The 18,864-nt window shown below is 41.6% G+C and overlaps 2 protein-coding genes across 2 annotated transcripts; both read right to left on the bottom strand.

The window, feature by feature from the left end:
- Nucleotides 1–136: 136 nt before the first annotated feature.
- On the bottom strand, nucleotides 137–5,774 carry mtfmt (mitochondrial methionyl-tRNA formyltransferase). Its single transcript, XM_028401767.1, has 9 exons — nucleotides 5,468–5,774; nucleotides 4,892–5,089; nucleotides 4,437–4,559; nucleotides 4,256–4,358; nucleotides 4,111–4,186; nucleotides 3,952–4,043; nucleotides 3,798–3,876; nucleotides 2,166–2,239; nucleotides 137–716 (listed from the first exon to the last, which is right to left on the bottom strand). The coding sequence occupies exons 1-9, from the start codon at nucleotides 5,662–5,664 to the stop codon at nucleotides 489–491; spliced, it is 1,170 nt and encodes a 389-aa protein (XP_028257568.1). The 5' UTR covers nucleotides 5,665–5,774; the 3' UTR covers nucleotides 137–488.
- A 1,443-nt stretch (nucleotides 5,775–7,217) lies between these two features.
- vps35 (VPS35 retromer complex component) lies at nucleotides 7,218–18,467 on the bottom strand. The gene is made up of 17 exons (XM_028401766.1): nucleotides 18,393–18,467; nucleotides 17,139–17,237; nucleotides 16,787–16,883; nucleotides 16,063–16,186; nucleotides 15,274–15,456; nucleotides 13,951–14,170; nucleotides 13,634–13,717; nucleotides 13,392–13,501; nucleotides 13,128–13,224; nucleotides 12,225–12,373; nucleotides 11,792–11,999; nucleotides 11,235–11,390; nucleotides 10,967–11,089; nucleotides 10,706–10,885; nucleotides 10,368–10,607; nucleotides 10,124–10,267; nucleotides 7,218–8,530 (listed from the first exon to the last, which is right to left on the bottom strand). The coding sequence occupies exons 1-17, from the start codon at nucleotides 18,393–18,395 to the stop codon at nucleotides 8,351–8,353; spliced, it is 2,397 nt and encodes a 798-aa protein (XP_028257567.1). The 5' UTR covers nucleotides 18,396–18,467; the 3' UTR covers nucleotides 7,218–8,350.
- Nucleotides 18,468–18,864: the final 397 nt, after the last annotated feature.

The raw sequence follows: 18,864 nt of genomic DNA, 5'->3' as shown, positions 1-18,864 counted from the left end.
AGGCCTTTACATGACTTGTGTAACATTTTAATGAAAAAGGGGCTCGAACCACTAAAAGTGTATCGTGGTTGCTTTTAGCTGATTGGTATTGGTTCCATATTAGTGGCATAGATGTTGATCATAACGTGTGGACCTGTAACTGTGTCTGGTTTTAATAATCAATGAAAGAATCTTCTCAGAACAGGTCCATCTTTTCCATTATAGCTGGTCAACTGGCCAACATGAAGCACTTACAGCATAAACCCTTTAAAAACAAACATGTACACCACCTCACGTCTTCACCGAACCAAATGTATTACACATGGTCTTGATGTTGTTGACGTAAAACCAATTCATCAAAGATGTTGTACCTTTCTCTGAGGTTAAATACCAACAAGCCCAAAAACCTGGGAAATGCATGGTATTATGCTAAATGCTAGCATTTAACAGATGTCATATATATATATATTGTCTTAAAACAGACAAATATAACTAAACAGTAAATCCCATCAAGTGATGTTTGCAGCAGAATCAATCAAGAAAATGATTGCTGCTAGCAATGTTGAGTTCCTTCTCATCTGAAGCTCTTCACTTTCTCCTTTGCTACTGACAAACTTTCCCTCTGCAGTCTCCCGAGCTGTGTCCTTCTGCATTGTCTGGTGCAGGTAGCCATTATAAAAATCTCTTGCCGTCAGTCTTTTTTTCAGGAGCACAGCCTTGAATCCCACCCAGCCATCCTGAAATAGAGAAAACACAAGTGCATGAGCCACAAAAAATATTAAAATCGTATAGTAATACACTGCTCCAAAAATAAAGGGGACACTAAAACATCACATCATAGATCTGAGAATGAATGAAATACTCCAGTTGAAAATCTTCATTCATTAAATAGTGGAATACTTGGAGAACAAAATAACATAAAAATGATTAATGTAATCTAATCTAAATCTAATTCCAAATTATTAACCCATGGATGTCTGGATTTGGAACCATACTCAAAATCAAAGTGGATCACATTACAAATTCCTCTGGACAAGTCAGAATGAGGCTCAGCAGTGTGTGTGGCCTCCACGTGCCTGTATGACCTCCCTACAATGTCTGAGCATGTTCCTGATGAGGTCACAGATATTCTCCTGAGGGATCTCCTCCAAGACCTGGATTAAAGCATCAGTCAGCTCCTGGACAGTCTGTGGTGCAGCGTGGTGTTGGTGGATGGAACGAGACATGATGTCCCAGATGTGCTGGATTGGATTGAGGTCTGGGGAACAGGCAGGACCATAGCATCAATGCCTTCATCATGCAGGACCTGCTGACACACTTCAGCCACATGAGGCCTACTGTCATGCACCAGAAGGAACCCAGGGCCCTCTGCACCAGCATATGGTCTCGCAATGGAGGTAGCCTCGTGCTACCTCTAGGGGTGAGAGCACTGACAAAATGCAAAAGTGATCAAACATCAGGCAGAAAGGATGAGATCAGAGAGATGGTCTGTGGTCAGCACCTGCAGAACCTCTCCTTTATAGGGCTTATCTTGATAACTGCCTCTCATTTCCACCTGTTGTCTGTTCCATTTGCACAACAGCAGCTGAAACTGATTCACAATCAGTGTTGATCCTAACTGGACAGGCTGATTTCACAGAAGTGTGACTGACTTGGAGTTATTGTGTTCTTTAAGTGTTCCCTTTATTTTTTAGCAGTGTATTTAGCTTGTTGACTATTTTAAAAATATTACACTATACAATAGTGACAATATATTTCTATAGTGTCAGGTACATCTGCTCTAACCAGTGCCTCCTTTTAACAGACAGCAATCACAGAAAATTGATGACAGCTGAGCAAGTAGACCTGCGCTAATATCATATAGGTTCAAATATGATTACGATTTATGATCACATCATCATTTGAGACTACAAGACTTCATGTCCCTGTCCATTCTATGCTGTTTACATTATTAGGAACGTGTTCTCATGTTTTTCCGGCAACCAATCACTCTCTGCTCCTCCTCACTAAGTTCAAGCTCTGCTCCTCCCTCAGAGTCGCTCTGAGAATTTTCTTAAATCACTTAAAGCTAAGAGTCCTTGCTAAGTTTTTTTAGGCTAAGATAAGCTGTCTGAGGGGATTCTTAGAATCTTTGTGAATATGGCCCCAGGTTTCTAGGTTAAGGACTGTGACAGTGTTGTACCAACCTTACAGCACACAGCCAGGGTGTTGGACTCCTTCAGATAGCTCACTGAGCCAGGGATGGGTTTCCTCCTTGGGTCTGCAAACAGCCATATAGTATGAGTGATGAATGACACTTGATGCAGTGCTGATACACACACATCAAAGTCAATGCCTCTAAAAAAGTAAGTGTCCCTTCTTTTAATTGTGTTTTTTTGTGTACAAACAATACAAATCATCTTATTATTAGGTGAATACATTTGTCCTAATACAATTTTCACTGTGCCATTATTTATTTAGAAACAATCAAGCCAAAGTAAACTCCAACACTGCATCACCCCTTACACCTTCCATAGGATTTGATTAGTTGAGCTGCAGCAGGTGCTGCTGATGATCAGTCCTTGATGAACTGATCATCAGCAGGTGTACAGACCTCTATAAAAACAGAGGTTTTGACAGTTTTCTGCTCTGGAACATTCAGGTGTGTGTTAACACAATGACAAGAGAGAAAGACATAAACCATGGTGTTAGAGAAGCAGCTGTTGCTGCACATCAATCTGAAAGACTTATAAAACCATTTCAAACTATTTGGAGTTCAAATAGCTGTCTTGAATGTGGAAACATTCAAGACAGCTGTCAGTCTTCACAGGAGTGGACGTGCCAGCTATTGCAGCTACAGGATCTAAGACACCTTGCAGTCATTGAGTGGACCATGAACCGCTCTGTATACCAGAGACAAATGTGAGGACATCGACAGTTAACGCTTGGTGGAAACTGGGTCATAGAACAGGACAAAGATGCAAATCTACATCAGAATGTCTGAAAAATAAAAGAATCAAGGTTTTTGAATGACCGAGTCAAAGTCCAGACCTCAACCTAATCCAAGAATCCAGAATGGGACAAAACTCCACTACAATGTGAGAGACTTTAAGTTATTGCTGTTAAAGGTGCAAGCTGTTAAATTATGAGGAGTAATTAGTATTACCCATATTTTTCCTAAATAAATCATGGCACAGTGAAACAAAGTGTTATTACAGAGGCTGTATTTGTACTGTTTGTAGTATTTATTGTTTTTAGACACAGACTTAAAGAGGAAGTACTAACCTTTGAACATTTTGACTGGAGGAGTCAGATCAGTGCATCACTACAAAGACATCAGTGCTCTCACCACACACGGCCTAATCTCAAACATTGTTCTTCTTCTTTCAGCAATTCTTGTCAGGGGTGCCACAGCTAATCATCCGTTTCTTTCATGTCCTCTTTTAGCACATCCATATATCTCCTCTTCGACCTTCCTCTTGACCTCTTGTCTGGCAGCACCACTTCCAACATCCTTCTACCAATATAACCACTATAAGCCCCTCTGCACATGTCCAAACTCAATCTGTCCTCTCTGACTTTGTCTCCAAAACAGCCAACCTGAGCTGTCCCTCTAAAGAGAACCTCAGCATCTTCATCTTCATCTGCCTCTGGTCTTTTCCTCACTGTTACAGTCTCTAAACCAGGCAGCATAGCTGCTCTCACTGCTGTCTTCTTCAGCTTTGTTTCCTGCTGACACTTGTCTTTACTTCTCTTTTCTTTTCGCCACACTCCCTGTCCTACTGGACTGTTGACCCCGAGTACTTAAACTCCTTCACCTTCTTGTCCTCCAAACATACCTGATAAAGAAATGTGACATTTTCCTACAAAATCCAGGAGTTTGATGGTCCTGCCCATCCACATGGTCTTCAAAGGAACCTGGTGAGGAGAGAAGGATCATTGGGATGTTCCATTTGGAGTCAAAGTGAACAACAGTAAGTCCTTCTTCCTTACCCTGGATCCGATGGCGCGGTACAGACAATCTATTTGGTCGCATGTTTGCTCCTCCCACACTACCCAGCTCATAGACTGCTTGATTTTTGGAGCTGTTGGAGAAAGGTGAGATGTAAGGTGGAGGTACCATTTAGAATGTTGTAGTTGACACTCACATACCAAATGACGCTCCCGTCTGTCCTTGCTCCTGTTTATTTGCAATCCTATCCGGCAGCGTCCTCAACGTGTCAATCAGCTGCAATCAATAGGATTTAGTGAAAGAATGAGGTAGCCATCATCCCGTATGTATGTTACATATACTCACCAGTCGTGCTCCTTTAGTAGACAGTAAAGCTCCGAGCTCCTCAGCGGTGCAGTTCTGGGGGACCTGATGAAGCTCCTGGTTGAGAATGGGGCCCACATCAAACCTGGGACATGAATACCATTGGACATTTGTTAATTAGAGTTGGAGAAAAGACAGGAGGAACACAGAGAGGTGCGCTCACCTGTGAGGCCGGATCTGCATTACAGTGACTCCTGTCACAGTGTCACCGTGCAGGATGGTGTGAAAGATCGGCGCCGGACCTCGCCACCTTGGTAGCAGACTGGGGTGAACGTTCAGAACACCGCTGCATGGAAAGAGCAGTTTGTACCTTTGTATGCATGTATTAGACTATGTGTAAATTAATTCCCCCAAATTTCTTGAATCTAAAATGGAAACAAACTATGTGACCAAAAGTAAATGGACACCATGTGTGTACAGTATAAGTGCTGTGTGAGGTCCGGGATACATGCTAACACCATCATGTAGTTGATAGGGGATAATGCATATGAATCATTATTTTAGTCAGCTCTTCTTCCTGACCTGTTTTAACTACGTGTCCATATCCTGACAGTTAAACAGCAGCTAAACTGGGTCACATTTAAGCCTCTGTATCATGCGGCCTCTACAAGCACTCACTATGGAAACTTGCTGATGAGTCTCTCGGGGAGTAAACAGCCAAAAGACACGACCACCCCGACATCAAACTGTCCATCCACGGTGTCAGGGGGCCAGCTGTGGAGGGGAAGTTGGTTCTGTTGAGCAAACCTCTTCACTGGGATGTCACCAGACAGTGTAACAACCTCAAGGGTGTCTACGACCCCGTCCCTGGAGCTCCTACAGTACAACAGAAAAGGAAGGTTAGGGATTCTGTGAGTGGAAGTTATTATTATTATTATTCTGCAATGATGGTCACCGGAGATGCAGTACTACAATATCTCTCTCTGACATTAACAGTGTCTGGTGTTCTGTGTGGACACAATAAATGTATGCTTCCTTATTTAACTTAAATCACATGCAACAATCAACATCTAAAGACAAAAAAGGATTTAAATCACTTTACTCCAAAACACTCTGAGAATCTGTGTGAAGATGTTTCATAGACTTGTTATAACCTGCATCACAGAACTGGCTGTGCTGTCTGACAGTATCAGAATCCGCCCAGTGCGCAGAGTTTACCAGAAGCTGCGTAATACCACAGAAGAAAGTGCTCACCTGCTGGATGCGAGCATTTTCAACGACTCCAGGGCGAACTGATCAGAACCAAAGAACAGGACTCTCCACGGAGGTCTGGATGAAGACATGAGTCCGAAGTGTCGCCCATCACTCCTCCACACCGGCCGGACACAGCAGCGGTGGACCTGGCTCAGGGTTTTAACACAGGCTCCCACGGTCCTGCCGTTCCACCACATAGCTGCTGATACTACTGTTCAAAGTGTCGGTGTTGAGTGCAACAGTTTCTGTCACTGTAGTCTTCCTGTCCTATCTATGCACATAGGGCGCCGCCATGTTTTCCATCGCACGTTCTTCTTCTACTTCTTCATTAAGGGTGTTTGTGCTTTGTAAGCGACATATTAGCGCATTGCTGCCACCTGGTGGTATGGCGTGTAGATCAAATTGCGTTTCGTGTTCTCAGTGCGTCTTTTCCATCTCAGCATGTGTTTAATACACTGTAAATATTTTATAATGTAATAAAGATATGTCTCAGATGACAAAATGAAAGTTTTTAGAATGTTAGTTTTTAGAGTAGAGACTTTTTTGGTTTTTACATTTGATCGGGTAGATGTTTCTAAACAAGAAAAGACAGATTTCAGTCCCAATATCTTCTGTGAGACTGCTCTGACACATTGTTACTATCTAAAGTGAGAACCAGGGAGAACCGTGTCACTTTCGTTACTGCTCTCCCTCTGCGTAAATGCGCAAAACACAACACTGACTCTGCTGAGATGTCCCGTGGGTTCCGCCTCTGTCTTTGGGACAATAACTGGTTACATAACATTAGAAAGCAGCTACGGCTTAACGCACTGTGCACAAATACTGGATGGATGCTCTAGATTTGTCTTTCTTTTGAGGTATGTTTTGTGCCATGTGCGTAAATACGCAGCATTCTCTCTCACTATAGACCCCCTCCTGTTCTATTACAAAGGAACATAATCTTGAAGTAAGAATACAGTAACACAATATTTCGACAGCTATAGCATAGCCCGTTTAATTTACCTGCACCTAATGAACGCTGTGACACCTCATTTAACTGCACTGAATGAAAAAATAAAGGATTTCCTATTAGATCCTGTCTGTATGCTGTGGATGGTTATTGCTGAATTAATAAAGCCACTGCTGCACACTGATCACTACTCAGCACCAGCTGGCCGACAGATGCAATGATTTCTATAAAGGTTCCATAAAATGTGTATTTAATCATACCAGAAACTGTGACATATTGCGAATATGATTCTCATCTCCACATGTTCTTATTGATTCCTCTGCCGCTATTGCATAGAGTAAGACTCAATGCAAATGCACTTTTTCATTTTAATCTTTTATTTTTCTTTAGAACAAATAAATTGAATAAAATTTGTCAAGGCTGAAAAATTGTCAAAGAACAATAAACACATTGTTCGCACACTCTTCTGCATGTTTTTATTGTAACAGTAACAGTAACTGCAGTAACGCCTGTAATATTTGCAATTATAATTCTCACCACAGTGGGCGGTGTATCTATTTACAGTATCATTTAGCTTCCTCCAAGTTATTTTGAAGGTATTGATAAATGGCTGCAAATTGCTTCTGGGAAATCTTAAAAGTGTAAGAACAGAATATATGACAGTACCTCTGGATATTAGTAATGATAACATTTTATTATATTAATGTTGAGTGTAAAATTAACAAAATGCAATTATGTTTTGTTAATTTCAATTTTATTTCAGTAAATGACAATGATAATTTCTATTTAATCTTCACTTTTTTATTTATCTGATTTACAAGAGGGTTTAAAGACATATTTAAAAGCAAAAAAGACACACTGCCTTCAACAAATCAGCATCAGCTAAGAAAAAAAAAAAAAAAAAAAAATCAACAGGCGCTGCGGCAAACAATCCCGAAATTGTACACCATTAGATACTCTGTATAGCAACCAGCATACGATCCATCCTCAACACATTAACCGGACAGCATCACCAACCAGCAGGGTTCCATTCAGAAAAATAAAGACAAATTCAGACATCGTTAGTGACATGAAGTGAGCAGTGGGCCTTTTGGTACAAGCACACTAAAGCATGCCAACACTGCAAACACACTGAAGTTTCGTCAATCCGTTGGTCCAGAAGAAACCAAAACATAAGAGAAGGAATCCACAGACAGAGACAAAGGTCATTAAAAAGAAGCACAGCTTAAATGTAAGGGAGCAGGAGCTGCTGAAAAACATCATTTTTGGAATTTCTATGCAGACATATGGTGCTATAAATGCTGCTTACAAAAAGTTCAGACAATTTTCAAATTACAAAGGGCACAACATGGTTAGTGTTGTCGCTGTGGGGGTCAAAGTTTGCACGTTCACCTGGTGAAACCTTAGTTCAGTTTGGCACAACTGAATTAAAACACGCCATGGAGCTTCCTAAAGAACAGCAGAGTTACTGATTATTTAGACCACTACTAGACTCTGGAGCCATTATACAGTCAGCTAATCCAGTCACTTCTCATCATGGGCAGATATGAGGGGCTGAGGGTTCACCGGTCACAGCTAGTAAGTCTACTATTAACAGGAAAAATGATGCAGGTTACAGACTGACTGGCTGATGTGAACCCATAAAGGGGCGGTGTCTAAGACTTGCCACGAGTGCACATTGAAGTTACGTGCAGTATTGCTGACACATGCTTCTTAACATGTCCGACCTGCACTTCTGCAAGTGGGGGACAGAGAGGAGGAAATGACGCAGAGAAATGAAGAATAAAAGGAAGGAATGAGTTCTTTTAGCTCTTCTTGACATTTATTTTTATTCCTGACCTACAGGATAATATTTTGTGTGTGCAGTTGTATATTTATAATATAGTGAAACATCTAGGGAGGGACTGAACATCCTTCCATCCTGCATTAGTTTTTTAAAGGACCAGGCCCTCATAGGCGGGGCCCTCAGACTCCGGGGACTCTCTTTGCAGACGAAGATGCTCCAGTGTATTGTGGAAGTGTTTGTTGATCTGCTCCGTTTCTTCACTTGCTTCCAGGTTAGGGAGGTCTTCCCTGATCTTCTGGATCAGCTGGTTTAATACCTGCACTGTGACCTGGAAAGGTTGAGGATGAAGGACAGTGTCAAAAATGCCCTTGTGAACAGCAATAAACAATAAAAGCATCTCTTAAAAGCCACTAAAACATCAAAATTGGATCATAACTAGAAACAGACACCACAAAGCTCCATGTGGAGTGTTTTAACAGGAGGGTGCCTGTATGCAGTGCTCAAAAGGACACACACAGACGCCTTGCTTCAATCTCCTCTATGTATTATGACCTGGATGACTGAGAGTCTTCATCAACATGTAGTATTACAGTGCAGTTTTAGCAAGGATCTCTGCATCACACTGGCAGCATTTCAGGCAATTTTAAACTTTTAAATGATTTAAGGTCCACAACACTGAGACTAATGTTATTAAAAAGGAAAATATAGAAAAGTACACCCTGACTCTCCTGTTTGATCACTTTTTCATGAATGAAATAAGTAATTGATCCCTTCACAAAACGTGCTTTAGTATTTGGGGGCAAAACCTCACAGAGGTCAGACGTTTCTTGTAGTTGACCACAAGGTCTGCACACATCTCAGGGGGGATTTTGTCCCAGATCCTCTCCAAGTGATTAATGTTTGGTGGCTGATGTTAGAAACTGGAACCTTAAGCTCCCTCCACAGATTTTCTGTGGGATTAAGGTCTGGAGACCGACTAGGCCACTCCAGGACCTTATTATGCTTCTTCTACATCAATCCTTTGTTGCCTTGGTCATGTGTTTTGTCATGCTGGAATACCCACACACGGCGCATTTTCAATGCCCTGGCTGAGGGAAGCGGTGAAGCTGTCCTGTCCCCTTGGCAGAAAAACACCCCCAGAGCATAATGTGTCCACCTCCATGTTTGACGGTGGGGACGGTGTTCTTGGAGTCATAGGCAGAATCCTCCTTCCTCCAAACACAGCGAGGTGCGTTGATGCCAAAGAGCTGGATTTTGGTCTCATGTGACCACAACACTTTCAGCCAGTCCTCCTCTGAATCATTCAGATGTTCAGTGGCAAACTTCAACCGGGCCTGTGCATGTGCTTTCTTCAGCAGGGGGACCTTGCGGCACTGCAGGATTTCAGTCCTTCACGGTGTAGTGTGTTACCAACTGTTTTCTTGGTGACTGTGTCCCAGCTGCCTTGAGATCATTGACAGGTTCCTCCCGAGTAGGCTGATTCCTCACCGTTCTCATTATCATTGAAACTCCTTGAGGGGAGACCTTGCACGGAAAGCTCTTTGGTCTTGGCCATGTTGAAGAGTTTGGAATCTGGATTGATTAATGGCTTCTGTGGACAGGTGTCTTTTATACAGGTAATGAGCTGAGAGGGCTCCCAGTGTCAGCTCCTTACCTGTATAAATACACCTGGGAGCCAGAAATCCTGCTGTTTGATCGGGGATCATTCATGAAAGTGTGAATTCGTTTATGACCTTTTTGAAATGCATTTTTTCTGGATGTTTTGTTATTGTTCTGTCTCTTACTGTTCAAACAAACCTACGTGAAATTATAGACTGATCATCTCTTTGTTAGTGTTCAAACAAACAAAATCAGCCGGGGTTCAAATCAGTTTTTTTCCTAACTAATAGGAGTCTAATCTTATTAAAAACTCGTGACCTACCGCGTCATTCTCCCGCTCGTAGAAGCAGACGTATCTGTTGAGGATTTCAATGAAAAGCTGGACTTGCAGTGATGGATCCATACACTGGTTGGCAATCTTCAGGGCTTTCTTTAGACACTCCATCACCCGCTTACCGTCACGGATCTAAAGATGGAGAAGTAATGGTTAGCAATGAGAGATATAAACAGATTTAATTTCAACAAAATACCATCAGAACATGTAGAGAGAGAGAGAAAAAACACACCTCCTCTCCATTCTTGTCGGTGCTCCGACCTGACCAAAAGAGATGGGCGCAGATGCTGACAGCTCTGCACTGGTCAGGCTTTTTCAGCAGCTTGGATGCAGCCAGCGCACACTGAGTTCTCAGAGGCTCGTGGTTTTCCTCGCTGAAGCATCGCATTCGTTCAAAGGTGCCGATGATCAGCGTGATGGCTGCCAACTGAGCTTTGGAGTCACTGATCTCGTCCTCATACAGGGAGAAGGCCTGAAGTACAGATAAGACAGAGAAATAAAGGGAAAAGGTGAGGGCGGCAGAACCAAATGTATCATTGTAATACATGCAAAATCTTATCAAACATTCACCTGTGACATGAACTCATACGCTACAGTCTCGTGATTCTCAAAGCCGATCTCGCCTGCAGCCAGCGCCCCCTGCAGGAAGAGTCGGAGAGGCAGCTCAGCAAGCTCTGCCTTGATAAGTGCACTGATGGTCTGGTGGGCGAAGGAGAAGATCTTTTGGCACTTCTTTTCCCACTTGTCATCCTAACAGAAAAAAGATTTAGAACTTATTAATAAATACGACATTACACTGCAGCTATGAGCTGAAAAAGAACATGTGCTCACCGTTGAAGAGTTTTCCTTGTATCTAAAGGCTAGCTGGTAAGCAGCGAACACCAGAGGAGGCAGTGTGTAGCGGATCCTTTGGTTTCCACCAGCACCAAAATGTTTCCGGGCCGTGTTCAGAATCTAAAGTCAAAATCAGAATGTTAAGTCAACACCATAAGATCACAGGGAGGTTTTCAAAACTACTATTGTGTGCAGTTTATTTATTACATTAGATTAATGTGCAAAAACACTGTCGTGACTCTTTAACTTCAAGAGAAGGACCTACAAGATACTGTTGATCGGGATCCTCAGAGTGGAGCAGATGGATAAAACGACCCACAAGGCTCTGCTCCTCAGCAAAGTCCTCAGGGTCAGGATCATCTGCTGGTTGGTCTGGCTGATCCTGGATCAGTGTTGATACCAAGTTCAAGATGGCGTCCACCTAAAGAAAACAGACGTTCAACAGAGGGAACCGATGCTGAAAAATACGAGCTCCATCTGTTTTAAATTTAATATACACATTTTTACAGTCATCCATTCCTTAGGGTGCACAGGCATCAGACACGGTGCACATTGTAGCTGAAGTATTGGTCATCTCCTCCACAATTAAACAAGTGAGAAAGATTTAATTATTACTGTTAATGGATGATGTGATGTTGATGGAATTTTCCGTCAATCCCCACCAGTAATTACTGTAGCTGTCACAAAACCAGGGGGGATTTATCACTTACTCATGACATAAAAAGCTTTTTTGAGTTTTACTAGTGGCACCATTTACAATATTGGTAGTACCAGACAGATGTGGTATGGTAACATCATGCCTGAGTCAAAAAAAAATCTAACCTGTTCTTGCGCCACAATGGTGGTGTTGTAGTCCAGCGTGTTGCTCAGCACATAGCAGCTCATGCTCTTGCGCGACTCATAGTCGAAGTATTCGAAGAGCGGGGGGAAGTGCTTGAGTTGCAGCACCATCAGGATGTTGTTGTAGGTATCCACAGGGATCTTCAACAGTCGGGTAAGTTCCTTTGACACTGCACTGCTGGTGGCTATGCTGCAGGAGTTGGAAGAGACAAGAGATTCAACACTTTCTCAGTTGCCTAGTGTTACAGGAAGTACTTGCATGCAGAGGGGTAAGTCACATGACCCAAGGAGATGTGATGTGGGTTCCTGACAGCTTACAAAGGTGGCCCTCCTACACCATGGTACAAAACTGGTACTGTGCCCTACTTGCTGCCAACACACATCACACATTTACGCCTTTATTTTTTTTACTCACTGTTCCAGGTTGAGTTTGTTGAATATCTCCACGGTGCTCTCCAGGACCTTGTCTACGTAGTCCACGCGGTCAGGGTAGCATTTCATGGCCAGATTGATGAGGGAGACCTGAAGGGAGACCACGTCTTCTGATGGCATGTCCTGACGCGACTGAAGGAGAGGAGAAATCACAGAAACACACAATCAGTGTATCATGGTCAGTCAGATGTGTTGCAGCTACTGGCACTGAAGCTTGGGAGGAATCGACTAAGACTGTTCCGTTATAAATCATTATGTATGCAATTTTCTTTTCTTGACCTTGGCTACATTACAATACTAAGGCTTTTATCTTTTTTCAGCTGTGTTTTTCTGTCTGACACACACACACCTAACAATACAGACTGTATTTTAATTGCTGTGTCGCTGCTAGTAATTATTCTTATGACTGCACCATTAACTACAGGCATGGTAGTGATAACAGGTTCACTTCACTGATATTTCCACAATAATATTAAAGCTCTGGTGTCTGGGCAATTTCCCCTTTAACTTTTTTGATATATGAATCTGTGTAAAGATATATTTCAAGTTACTATTATGTGACCAAAAGAGATTTGACTGGTTCCACAATTCACTTATTTTCTACAACAAGTTTATTATCTTCACTCACCAATGCCTCAAGATTAAAAAATAAAGAAATAAATCAAGGTTTTGTAGAGTTCAGCTTATCTCTGTTTTAGGAGTTTTTTTAATGCTGAAGACACAGTGTGTCACAATGTGCCTGTCTTTACATGATAATTAAATTAAAGAATCCGATTTAAATATGTATAGGCTCCAGCCCCCTGTGACCCTGCACTGCAGAACAAAGCGGGTTTGGATGATGGATAGATTCAAAAGTGTAACAGAAGATCTGAACACTTAAGTGTACCTGAATGACAGTGGCCACTTGCTGAGAGAAGATGTCAAAAAGTTTGATTTCGGCTGGAATGCCCGGGCCGTCTTCTCGATGAGCAAACAGAGCAAGTCTAGAGAACAAAACAGACAGTTATTAACAATGACAGCAACAGCAACAACAACAATAAATGTTAATTTATAAATCATTATACATTCAAATAAAAAGTTATTACAAGAAGCAGACAAACACTTAAGCTGCCTCTACTGGTTTAGCTTATTTACAGTCAGTGATCTGTACCTGTCGATGAGGGCAATGATGATATTCTTGACATTAACGTGTTGATGGAGCTCAGCACAGGAACGTAGGAAAGGATTCAGGGTCTGAAGGTGGAACTCATCTGGGAAAACCTGATGGGACAATGTTGATTTAGTTCCAAAAGGTGGCGCTTTGTGTGTACTCGACATAATGTATGAAACAATTGGCAAAGGGTTCCTCTCGGTGTGCTGTCGAATTGAGAATGCGCTGCGTAACCCTCCTACCTGAATGATGCACTCCATTAAATATTCCTGTGCCAATGAGTCTCTGCAGTTCACAACCTGTTCCAGCACTCCAGGAAGAACAATCTGCAACAAACAGATGAAAAAATGTTTTACTGATCAGACATAAAATTAGACAAATAGCAAAAAAAATACACAGTAAGTGTCAAAATTCATGTCAACAGTACATTATCAAGGGTTACTAATATTTTACATTTTAAAGGCAAATGTCTGTTAAGCTGAGAATGTACTGGCAGTTACAACATTTTTATAAGATTAACTTGATGTTCATGTATCAACAATGTCTGCAGCACACTCACCTGTTTGTACTTGTCCACGTTGACGCCCTCCAGCTGGCTGAGGCGGACCAGATTAGTGCCGACCAGAATCCTGAGCTCCTGCCGTTCCTTTTCTCTCTTCTCTCTGTCCCGGCTGTGTCCCTGATGCTGCATTCGAACCCACAGCTTGTTCATTTCCGCAAAGTTTAAAAGGACAAAGTCCATGGAGTCATTGATGTCACCAGTCATCTCCTCTGACCCCCTGTGGAGAAAACAGAAGTGAAGGGTTGTAAACAGTTGCAGTCTCGACACAGTATGTTTTAGTATAGATCAGGTATTTGGTATAGTAGGAATGCCTTTGCTGTGAAAAGCTTCTTGTTTATGAAGAACAAGATAACTTTATGTTCTCTTGAATCACTTATTTTGTTGTTAGCATCCAAACAATGATTGCAGAACTTCTTATACTCTATTTGTGATGATAAACTATTTATTGTGTTATTTTCTCTTTGTGTTTGCTATTACCCACCTAACAACACGACACAGTCTTTGTATATGCAGGCAATACGTCTGAATCTAAATTCATAGCTACATGTATTTGGACGTATACTTATGAGTATACAGGTATTTATATAAGAGTATTAGGCAGCAACATCACAGCATGCACACTCACTCGCTGAAAAAGCTTCAACATCACAAATTATACTTTGTTTATCTTCTGTTCTTCAACAGAACAGTGATAAAGAAACTGCAAAGCAAAGATTACTTCTACAAATATAAATTAGCAGTGTTTCCGTGAAATTTAAATTATAAATTTTTTCTGAAGTTCCTCTTTACTCTGTGGGCTACCTCGTCCTGTCTCTAACTCTGCTTGTGAACATGCATATATTCATTTGGTCATTTGCCCAATAAAAACACATACATGTATGTGCAGTCAAAGAGTGTCTGTGTGTACGGATGTTGAAAAATCAGCCCTGCTTAGAGCAGAGGTCTAGTTTGCCAATGTGAGGAAAACATATTTGCCAAGTGGCTGATCAAGTTCATCACACACTTAAACCAGAGAGTAAGGCAGCAAAGAAGCTAGGTCCACGAGGTTCTCACACTGTAGCCAAACACTAATCAATATAGATTATTCCTGCAAGGACAATGGTGGTGTCTGTGGGCAACCGTCAGTGACACTGCCCCACGCACAATAGTTTATTTTGATTCTGTTAGTAGTACTGATGACAATGAATGCATAGAGGCTGTAAATCAAAGGCTACTTGAAGAAATCTTCAATTAGGTTTTCATCCCACTTCAGACTTCTGTCATTGTTGACATTGAAAAATAGGATGAAGATCAAACATGCAAAGAGCTAGCCTTGCTTACTCTGACTGCTCGCCATCATCTGGTAGAATATTGCGGGTACACTGCAACAGGTAATTTCTGAGGAAGAGGCCTCTGAGTGGGTGCTGGACACCACGACACATCTCGACCAGATCCTTCAGTATGTCCTTACGAGACTGGGGGAAGGAGCGGACGTACACCACTCCCACTGTGATAAGCAGATAGCTGGGGAGAGAGGCAGGAAACGATGAGGCACAATGAGAGAGGCATTATATTATATTTAGAAATAAATCCTTTGGTGTGCTCCAGTGGAATGTATCCGTGTCTGTAACACAGATAACTCCTCCTGATCTAGTGAGTATACATGTAAATGGTGTAAAAAGGCCACAGGAAATAGCCTATAATCAATGAAAAGGATCGATCAAACTCATGACTGATTGGCCTAACCCATGAGACTGCATGCATTCTATCACTTAAGAGAGTGTGACCTACTCTATTCTACCCTTGATAAAGTTCAAGTAATGGCTAATAACTGTCTGGCTATCTAGGTTCAGTCAACAATCAATTTAATGGCTCATCTGTTAGCGCATAGGATCCGAGGTTAAGGGTCCATTCTTTTTTTGATAAGGTTTTTTCACAGTTCAGATTGATGCAAGTTCCATCCGCACAGGAAATAACATAACTTAATAAAATAAAACAAAATTACTCTGAAAAAAGAAAATGCATTCTTACGTTTATCACATACATTTTCATAAATCTGGTTTCACATATCAAGTGACAACGACACTCATGCGGTAAGTCGACATATTCAAATCCAACATGGATACTCACAGTCTGGGGATGATGTTGCCTGCGTACTGGACCAGCTCGTAAAGATCTGCAACCTTGCGTCCCTTGGCAAACTCGTCAGTCAGATAAACCTCTAGGTAGTGGAGTTCATCAGATATAGCCATATCTGAAAACACTGTTAGGGAGCTGTGCAAACTCACCATGAATTATTTGTAGTCAACAATAACAGAGAGTCAGGAGCAGCAGCTTCAGTCAACAAGATGGTACAATCTTTGCTGACACATTTCTTCTTCTTAGTCTAGCCTGGTCAATTTCTCTGCATAGTTTACTTGTCTTTATATTCCTTTAAAGGCACGTTGTACAGATGGAGGCTGCAGCATACATCTCCTCAGAGTGAGGGTTGCTATGGTTTTCACGTCCATGATTGTGTACAGTGTGTCTGAGGAAATGAGCTAGGCAGTGATTCAAGCACCCTGTGTTCACATTTACTGGGAGGTTTATGTCTGGCCTTTCATTCAGCTGTGACTCTGGTGTGCATGCTGCAGTAAGCGTATTAGCATAGTGTGATGAGACAGTTGTGCTCTGACACACACAGAGCATCCTACGCACAGGGTAAATGTGTCATACAGTTCCCTTGGGTACAGATTTTTTGAACATGGTGCTATTTTAACAGAACAATGATGTCCAAGCTCGAAAATCTGTCGCTCCACAGTCGACAACGAGACAAGCCTGCAGTAGCTATTAGAAACACACATGTTAAGGATACAGAGCTCATAGTAGCTTTTTGGAGAAAGCATGGAGGTCCTCAGCTCACCCAGCATGTTAGAGGCATGCTTTAAAGCATCCATCAGCTTGTTCTTGTCCTGCAGACCATTAAAACAATCATGGTATAAATCGTCAAAACAAAAACATGTCCTACATGACACTTATTTATTTTATTTATAAAAAGTTAGACTTTGTGCAGGAAATATAACACCTTTTTCATCTTAAAGAACTAATAGAAATCTGTCATCACACAGGTTAACTGCTAGCCTAGTGTGTCACATACCCTTATGGCTGGACACATAATGCAGACCAAACAATTATCAAAGGCGTCAAAAAAACTGAACTCATCCTACCAGGCATCGCTTCATCTGAAATGACTGGACCTTGACAGCCTGGACAGCTTCATCCAGGAGCTTCTCCTGTTCATCCTGGGGAGACTGCTGGGTGGTTGGCTATAAGAGCAGGACAGGAAAAACACGCTTTATGATCATTCTTGGCTTGAAATCTTCCTGACATGTTTTTTGTTGCATAATCAATGCAGAAATTCTTCAAACTGTAGAATTCAGTGTCACCTATTAAACATGAGATTACTTTGCTGAAGTGGTTTAAAACACAAAAACTACACGCAAACACTCAACATCTTCAACTCATCTGTGTACATCCAGAGGAAAACATGCTGTTTCCAGAAGAACCCAAAAGTGGTTCCTCACTTTTTTGGGGGTCATCCCGGAAACATTGTCCATAGTTGCAAAGTAGATGTTATACAGCACTTATAAAGCGCGTGTGTGTGGGATTTCTAGCACGTGTGTTATCAAATTGTGATGTTTTCTTTATTTGCATGTTTTATGTGCGTTTTTTATGTGCGGCCATCATAAAAACAGAACCGTAGACGGAATAAGAAACAAACACACAAAACATAACAATATCTGTTTTTTTTGGTGGCCAAATAAAATATGTTCAGGTAATCAGCATCAACAAGACTTCCAGTTACTTCCGGAACAAACGGAACAACATAAGTCATCAATCTAACTCCGCTAGGATGCAATTCCCATTAGAGTCCGATCAAATCTAATGTTTGCGGCTGTTGCTGCCATGTCCGCATATACGACAGTGTGTATAAAGGCGTTCCCAGTTAAAGTATAGCACAAACAAACAGACACAGTTCCCACTAGTCCAAAATGGGACGAACTGAAGCCGCATCATTTAGCAGCATACAGTAAAAATATGTCACAGCAAAGCGGAACAAGCTAGCAGAAGCTAGCGTCAGTTGTCATACTGTCACCTGCTTTACTTTCATACACATAGCGGCTCGTTTCATTACACGCATATTATGCAACAACAGATCATAATGAATGGTTTTGTAGATACGTGATAATAATAAAACACCTATTTCTTCCTTTGGCTGCTCCAATCAGTCGGTTGCTTGTTAGCCTAGCTAGCTGTCAGACGTTAGCTCCGAGGCGCTAGGCCAGAGTACCCCTCAAACACATTAGTGTTTTTAGACCGGTTTAAATGAGACTTTTCAGACACGCTGACCTAAAGATCAATATGTGATGACATCCAAAAGAAACATGCACATAAAATAATGTATTTGGAAAACTGCTTACCATGGTTATTGGATGTGTATCAGAGCAGTCGGAGAGGCTGGCCTGTCATGTGACTCACATTAATGATGCCTTCACGGTCTGCGCTCAGCTGCCCTCACATCAGAGGACAGGCGTGGCCTCACTGCTGCTTCAGAAAGTTGTTTCCCAGCTGAACTTCAGTCAAATACACCGACCTGAGCTGGAATTAATGTAATGGGTCAATAAGAAAGCCGTAAAAATAATATTATTATATTACTATTTATTTTTATTTTTATTATTTTATTTTAGGATCCAGCTGTAAGTTTGTAGATTGCAACTCACTGAATACCTTTATCTATTCGAGGGTTCAGATGAGGACTAAAATGTTAGCATCACTAAATAGAGAAAAAAAAGGATTTGTCAGAAATCTAAAAACTTTAAAATCAGAGCTGTGAGAGAACTAATGGTGGCCTTGTTTTCAAAAATCAGACTGTGATTATTGCCATATACAGAC

Source organism: Parambassis ranga, chromosome 3 (genome assembly GCF_900634625.1).
Source record: "Parambassis ranga chromosome 3, fParRan2.1, whole genome shotgun sequence".
NCBI classification, from domain to species: Eukaryota; Metazoa; Chordata; class Actinopteri; family Ambassidae; genus Parambassis; species Parambassis ranga.
Note: the sequence above shows the minus strand (reverse complement) of the source record. Positions and strands in the feature narration are given on the sequence as shown.